Source organism: Bidens hawaiensis, unplaced genomic scaffold (assembly GCF_021521415.1).
Source record: "Bidens hawaiensis isolate Kalapana, Puna unplaced genomic scaffold, B.hawaiensis_p1.1 tig00014836_1, whole genome shotgun sequence".
NCBI lineage: Eukaryota > Viridiplantae > Streptophyta > Magnoliopsida > Asterales > Asteraceae > Bidens > Bidens hawaiensis.
In genome coordinates, this window is record NW_027492312.1 from 84201 (window position 1) to 92678 (window position 8478).

At 33.7% G+C, this 8478-nt stretch overlaps 1 protein-coding gene across 1 annotated transcript; it reads left to right on the forward strand.

The window, feature by feature from the left end:
• Nucleotides 1-4965: 4965 nt before the first annotated feature.
• On the forward strand, nucleotides 4966-7454 carry LOC143547838 (F-box/kelch-repeat protein At1g55270-like). Its single transcript, XM_077039156.1, has 2 exons — nucleotides 4966-5380; nucleotides 5755-7454. Exons 1-2 carry the CDS (start codon nucleotides 5309-5311, stop codon nucleotides 7003-7005), a joined length of 1323 nt encoding a protein of 440 aa, XP_076895271.1. The 5' UTR covers nucleotides 4966-5308; the 3' UTR covers nucleotides 7006-7454.
• Nucleotides 7455-8478: the final 1024 nt, after the last annotated feature.

Below are 8478 nucleotides of genomic sequence, written 5' to 3' on the forward strand. Positions count from 1 at the left end.
CTAATAGTTAATCATGCAAAGTCATCAACCTTTTTTAATGTAAGTAATTTAATGAATAAGTCACTATAACTGAAAAAAGTCAAATTAAAACAAATAAAAAAGAGAAAAAATAAGCAACACATTTCTTCCTCCCCTTATAAATCATTCACATGTTGAGTTTAGACCTTTTATTAGAATAGTAGTAATTTTAAAGGTTCGTGATTATGAGCTAAAATTGTAGTTTAATAGTTAATCAAATATTAACTATTTCAACTTTTTGTTTAATATTTTAAAAGTCAGATTAACCTTGCCATATCCGAACCAACACACAACGTTATATCCCTTAATCCTCAGGCCAATCGCAAACCCAAGGGCCTAATAGCACCAATAGACATGTTTAGTTAGCTAACACATCGATTTCCACATATACCTTAAAACACTTATTTATCTCTAACGGTCTAACCCTACAAAATCATCACATTCTTGCATCGTTACCTTGTACATGATACAAGTCATGAACTCAATAAAAACCTATATCACATAAAAAGATTTTAAAGAACAATAATAGAAATAGAACCAACTTAGCCAACCCAACACACCCGGCCTCATCCTTTCCTTAGGACATCTCCCCAAAGGGCACCCTTCTCAAGCGATTGTGTTATCCACAGATCCTTTCCCTCATCGATGAATTCTCCATGAGAGGCGGGTTAAAAATTGTCTTCATACCGTATTTTAAATATCATGATACGTGCCATATATCCCTTGAAGTCTTAAACTAGAAAGTGAAGTATTTATGGAGCATGCCATGTGACATCTTATACCATTGTTTAAAAGTTGTAGTATCATGATATGTGCCTTCACAAAAACCATTATTTTTATATACTTGTTTTAGAATCTCAGTTTCTGTCATCAATCTAAGTTTCTTTATAATATCAGTCATGGTTTAGTTTGATCCCATATTGATTTTGGTCTGTTTGTTGATTTTAGTCTGTTTCTTTTTATGGTGTATAAATCACATCCTTTTAAAAGGAATTGTAGCTTACAAAATATTATTATACGGACGACATAGGGCATAAGCTGTCTATCAGTCTCTTAATGGTTTTATTAAGTGACTACTTATGAATTAGTTAGAGATATGGTGTGTTTGATTCATTAACAAAAGACCTAATAATGGTTCGTGAAGTTTCTTAATGTGTAAGGTTAAGAAACACGTTGAATGATTCATGGACTACATCTTAATGATTCAGCAAAGGATTACCAAACTACGTCTACAAGGCTTTTTTAATATACGTGATCCATATATTCTATAGAATATATATAAACTTTCTTTAGAAGCCAAGTAAAGTTTCAAAATACAATTACTTAGTGTTTAAAGAATGAACCAGATCACGAATCAAATCCGCCACCGGCTTGGTTCAGTAGGTTTGGGTATTTTTTATTGGTTTTTGTAAGACAACTATTATTGTCGTTTTACAAAAAAAATTACGCTCTAACAATACATATATATCAACTAAATACATTCCGCTCACATTTAAGCTCCTTTGTCCCAAAATTTCTGGTTATTATTTTCTTTCGACATAAAATCAATTTATTTTTAAAACTTTTAGTTAAATATAGTATATGTATAATTTATGTAACATGTAAATACTTTTTTTGAAATTAATTATGAAATCGTTTGTTTTTCAGTCTCATTCAACCGGTCAAATAGATAAACCAGTAAAACAACCATAACATATTCGATTATAAAAAACATTGATCAATATAAAACTAAAGAGCTATAAACTCTAAACGACCCTTTCAACATCCAAATATCATGACATCAATGCTAACAATACTTAATACATTTTTATATTATATTGTCATTATATTATCACAAAATAATGACTTAAAAAAGACCCAAACTTCGTTGACCTACCAAGGTAATTTTTTAAAACAAATCCCTTTTAAAGTCTTGAGTTCATTACCCAATCACTACAAAATCAAATATATATTATATACTAGGTTATGTACCCGTGTATTACACGGGTTTAACAAATTAATTTTATAAATTTTATTATATAGTAAATGCATACAGCATAATGTTGGTGCTATGATATTATTTCATATCATACAACATGAAACCATAATACCATAAATTATGAGTTTAACATTAAATATAAAAGGTTTTAAGAGTATTGCCAATATAGTAAGCGCATAATGTTGGTTCTATAATGATATTAACAAAATTCAAAGAACTTATATTTACAAACATAAATCATATGTTTAATAGTGTCTTCGAGAACCATATCGTTTGTTGGTACCTAACTATTTCAAACATAATATTTCATGATCATACAACATCAAATCTTATATAACTTAAAAGATTTTAAACAACATAAATTTCTGAAAGAGACACCGTTTCATCAAATAAAAAACAGCCTCTTTAAAACCAGACATCTGATAAAAGGAAAACATCAACAAAAACCCAAGAAAACAAATTGTAAAGAAACGTAAATGAGCCAACATTGAAAAATGGATAACAAAAAAGGAATTTATTTGTAACGATAAAAAAATCAGCATCTACTTCTCAGTTTTTGGAATCATCAGTCTGCTATTCAAGTTGCATCGGGCACACCCTTTGCGTCAATCTTCTCTTTAAATCAACATCGGTAGTCTTGCGGTCTTGCCCAAATTATCATCATTATTGAAAAGCTGGGTTCATTGTTAGCAGTAAAGAAAATAGAATCCTACATAAAAAAAATAAAGAAAACAAATATTTTAAAAAATTAATATCCTTCAAAGTAACATCAGTTTTTGGTAGCAATTATGCATTAGTTAGATTCTCATAATCAGATTCGTCAGCCTGCATTTGACATAAAAGGTGGTATGTTTTACTTGCACACATACGGCTGGTTTATTATATAAATGAAGAAATATTATAATGATGTTTGATATGGAGTTTTTTCAAGTCCGGAAATAGTTTTTGGATCTTCAGTCATTTTAGAAATTGAAAAAAATCGACATCTTTATCAATATTATTGTTCTTGATCTCGATTCTAAAGGCGATCTTTCTTTCTAGTAAGATATTGAAATGAGTAGGAAGCTTTGCAAATTCAGCCGACTGTGGAAAACACTAAATATAATTACTGAAAACATTATAAAGTATAGTAAAGTTATTATAAACGGTTGAAAACGACAATCAGTATACCTTTTCTTGTTTTTCAAGGCTTGTATAACAGTTTGTCCTAAAAGCTCATAAACCTCCCGTTCAAGCATAGCAAGAGTCACAGTCCCCGTGCAATCCTGGACTCTTATGGGGATCTTGTTTCTAAAAAATTAATACTTGTAATAACTTTAAATAATAAAGCATACCAATTTTATGAGTATACCACCTAGGGAATGAATATGAAAAAGTTGTATTGTAGATAAGTAGGAAAATATTTAAAACTTAGGAATAACATATGATACTGTAGTTTAAGTGCATTTGTCATTGACACGGTGTACTCCTTATTGAGATCAAAATCACCTGGATCTTCTCTCTTTTGAATAGTGACTAAATTAGTTCATATTCCGTTTTTACATAAATCACATCCAAAATAATACCATGATTCTTTAATGCATACATCTTTGATCTTACCAGCAATAATAAGGGATTTCACATATATCATTAATGGTATGTTAATAAACATGTTTAGTTGAATATAAAAACATTAATTCAAAATAATAGAACATACCTTTCTTATTTCATTAATTACACGAATGTTGACGAAATCAATTTCATTAAGAAATTCTTCTTCAAGTGACGAGACCCTAGATATACCAACGAACCGATGAGAGGATGTTGCTTCACCAATACTTTTCTCTAGAAAGCTGGTGTGAATAAATATTATCGCTTATGTTGATTAAGTAACTTTAAATAATTCAAAAAAAAAGTATACGCAAGACATTCATAAATGAAATGTTATATGGTAACGACTTGAAGTTGAATAATAACGTACCTCTTCTTAATATAACAATTTCATTGATCGGCGAATATATAAACAACCGATAGAAACCGTAATCATTAGAAACACTACTATCCTCTGCAATAACCACAAATTCGTTTATTGTGTGAAGTGTATTGAAATAATCAAAATAAATCTGTAGATTTGTTAAATATATACTCAAATAAAAATGAGACGATAGAAATCAAATTGAATATTATAAGTTTTTAACAATCAATGCTTATAATGGGCTTTCATAAGAAAACTTTTATGAAAGACAAAAACTTTATTGTTATTGTTATGTAAACCATATTGTTGTAATCAAAGTATTATGAAATCATAAAATACTGTTAAGATTCAAAGCACTAATGTAATAAAAAGAAGAAATGCATATCTGTGAACAATAATGTACCACTGTAATCACACTAATCAAGATGGCTGAGTACCTTATATCCCCTGTTCACATCAGGTTTAGAGTTAAAATGCATCATATTTGGAACTGCATATATCATATAACGGAAACATATAAAAATCGAATCCCTAATTCACAAAGTAGTTGAATTAAATGAAATTTCAAAAGACATAAAAAACTAACAGAAAGAGAGGTACCATGTGAGAGAAATCAATTGTTGGTGACTCCGCCCTAAGTTTTGATGAGGGTTGTTGGCATTGAGAGGATTTAGATATACTGATTACAGATTGATTAGGGTTTGATTTCGTTTGAAAAGTCATCGACGGCGTGGAAGCTGTAGTTTGACAGCAGTGATGGAGATGAAATTGGAAGTTTCGGTCGCCCGTGATTTTGAGAATGGGATTTGATGGATTGAAACATTACGAAAGATTTTCTGAAGAGAAGATATAGATTGGCACAGGAGAGGTTTGGGAGTGATTGTGGTTGTAGATTAGGGTTATGAAAGGAGTGTGGTGAGAGGCGGGATTTTGAGAGAAAGAGGTGGCTAATTAGAGGACACATGTCACAAGTAAAATTTTATTTATTAAATTGTATAGATTTATTAATTTCCCAAATTCAGAAATTAGATTTTTATTCAATTTACTACTATATAACCTACCATAATTAACAACAAATTCAACACCGGTCCAGATGTGATTGATTCATTTCTCATTCTCACTTCATCGATTCAATTTGCTTAGCTTCAATCGCACATATTCAAGGGTTTGCTTTGTTTTGTTTTGTTTTGTATTGTTTTGTTTGATCTTTTGGATTTGTCTCGATTATTGTAACCCCAGGATCAGATTTCAAGACTGCCGGTCTGTCATTTTTCTTGATCTAAGATAAACATAAACCCTGGTCCCAAATCTTTTATTATTTGATTTGTGTGTATGAAATTGGTACAATTGTGAGTTAGATGGCTCAATTAGCTGAACCTCAACGTTCACCAAGTGTTCAACAAAGGGGTTTTCGTCTTCAAGCTCCACTGGTGAGTTGTTGCTTACAGTTTTGGTGTTTTCATGGATACCCAGATGAAATTGTTAAGAGATATTGGCATTATGCTTGATTCATGATGTGGGTTTTTGTTAATTTCAACTCAATTTTGTGGGTTTTTGAAATTGTTGAATTTGGGGGTAAATTGTATGTTGAACCCTAGTGTGTGTGTTTGTGTGTTTTCTTTGTAATGTTAGTTTTGTATTATGTTATTCATGAAGTTAATACACCAAATCTGTAAGTCAACCCTGCAGACACAGTGGGTTTTATTGATCAATTTTGGGATATTTATGTTGAATTTTACTTATTTATGATGAATTTATGAAATGATATATTTGTCTGGTATTATATATTTGATAAATGATTCAGGTGGAGTCGGTTTCGTGCTACTGCAGAGTCGACGCGGGTTTAAAAACCGTAGCAGGAGCCCGAAAATTTGTTCCCGGGTCAAAATTATGTATCCAGCCCGATATCAACCCGCGTGCACACAAGTCCAAGAGCGGGCGTAGGGAACGGAGCAGGGTCCAGCCGCCTCTTTTATCTGGACTCCCGGACGACCTGGCCATTGCATGTCTGATCCGGGTCCCACGAGCCGAGCACAACAAGCTTCGGTTAGTCTGTAAACGATGGTTCCGGCTTCTCTCGGGTAATTACTTTTATTCTCTTAGAAAGGGTCTTGGGATGGCAGAAGAATGGGTTTATGTTTTTAAACGAGATCGTGATGGACGGATTTCATGGCATGCATTTGACCCGGTTTACCAACTTTGGCAACCGCTGCCACCTGTCCCGGTGGAGTACGGTTATGCAGTCGGGTTCGGATGTGCGGTTTTAAGCGGGTGTCATTTGTATTTGTTTGGAGGTAAAGACCCGCTTAAGGGTTCTATGAGACGGGTCATTTTCTACAGTGCGAGAACAAATAAGTGGCACCGAGCTCCTGATATGCTTCGAAAACGACACTTTTTTGGCGCATGTGTGATTAACAATTGTCTTTATGTGGCGGGTGGTGAGTGTGAGGGGATTCACCGGACCCTACGGTCTGCGGAAGTTTATGACCCGAATAAGCACCGATGGAACTTTATATCGGATATGAGCACGGCTATGGTGCCATTTATTGGGGTGGTTCATAACGGGAAGTGGTTCTTGAAAGGGCTCGGGGCCCACCGGGAGGTTCTTAGTGAGGCATACAGCCCAGAAACGAACACGTGGGGGTCGATAACGAATGGAATGATTAGTGGTTGGAGGAACCCGAGTACTTCTATGAACGGGCATCTTTATGCTTTGGATTGTCGGGATGGATGCAAGATTAGGGTTTATGAAGAGGAATCGGGTTCTTGGAAGAGGTTCATTGATAGTAAGGTTCATTTGGGGAGCTCGCGTGCATTGGAGGCTGCGGCTCTCGTTTCGTTAAACGGGAGGTTGTGCATTATTAGAAATAATTTGAGTATAAGTTTGGTGGATATATCGAGCCCGAATAAAGAAGTGGCTAGTAACCCTCAGATTTGGGAGAATATTGCTGGAAAGGGTCAGATCAAAACATTGTTTACAAATTTATGGTCGAGTTTGTCGGGTCGGAACAGTCTCAAGAGTCACATTGTGCACTGTCAAGTGCTTCAAGCATGATGAGATGTTGGCTGTTGAAGGATCTGTTTTCGGTACTCGGTGTGGAGATTGATTCGAATAAGAACACAGGATCAAGAAACTTAAGATGAGGGGCATGATGGTAATTGGTAAGTTCAGAGGTGAGGTAGGTTTTGTACAAAAATGTTAATGTAAGAACTCAATGGTGAGAAAGCATGAATCTTTGAACTCTTTTTGTGGCTGTTATGCCCTGTTTTGAAATCTTTGTGGCTTGCATAATTTTATTCTGTTTTCTGATTTTGATTCTCTTGATCGGTTAACCGATTTCCGACGCGGAAACCTAAACATTTGGAATGGGTATGAGACCGGTTTAAAAGTATTTGACTGGTTTAAATGATATCTTCTCAACCTATTCACCCAAATCAAAATCAAATATCTTGTATAAAAGATATATAAATAGTAAGTTAAATTTTGCTAGAAACTCGAAATCATCAAAAGAGATTATTCAAGTCGGGGTTTTCGATGAGTTTTAACATCAAGTTTCAGGTAATGGACATGGAACCTGAGTTTGTAATTTCCGTACCGTTGTCATCTTTATTCATTTAATCTTCTAAGATAATTGATCACACTTTTAACACATTTGGGAGCTTGATAATACACCATGTAATAGTCATTGCACAGCTGAAAGTTGATACATACATTATACACTTCTTAGGGGAGACCAGAGAAGGGGGTGCCATCCTTTCTAACCATCTTTCACCTTCTCTTTCGTCCACGTTAGCGTCTAGTCATTCCGCCATTAACCGTCTTTCAACCTTAGAAATGCCACTAATTCAGCTTCATCTATCTTTCAACCATTTTTTTCTTTCACTTTTATCTAAAACTAAATATCTAAACTCTTTTAACTTAAAAATAACATAAAGTTTAAATAACATTATATTAATTAGAAAAATATAAGACTTCAAAAACAGATAAAAAAAACATAAATAAAACAAGCACCCTAACATAAACAAAAACTAGAAGTTTCATTCCAACGTTTAGTGATTTCTTTTTTTTTTCTAATACTGATTCTTTAACTGGCTCGAGCAAGTTCACGAGAGATTTACACATGAAATCCAAATCCTCTTTTCTTTGTTGGGCTGCTGTTCTTCCAAAACAATTTGTGCAGCTTTGTTTTTCACGATGTTACTTTCGTCAAGCTTGATGGACCTTTCCTTGTGAAGTCGGTTATCACTTCTATCAAATCTGGATCGTCGCTTGAGGATGCTTGCCTTTTCTGTTTGCGGGTTGGTCTTTTCAACTTCAACTCTTGCGGGAAAGGGTCTTATGAGAAATGATCTTGCAAGAAAAGGTCTTGCGAAGAAGCCGATGTCTTCATTCGTTTATGTAACACTCCAAAATTGAAACATTATTATACTATATTAAGTATCGGAAAAGTAGGTCCCAAAATACATTTTCTTTCGTTTATAACCGTTTTTAAATTTGGCAACTGATAGTTTTGGATTCTTACTTTAA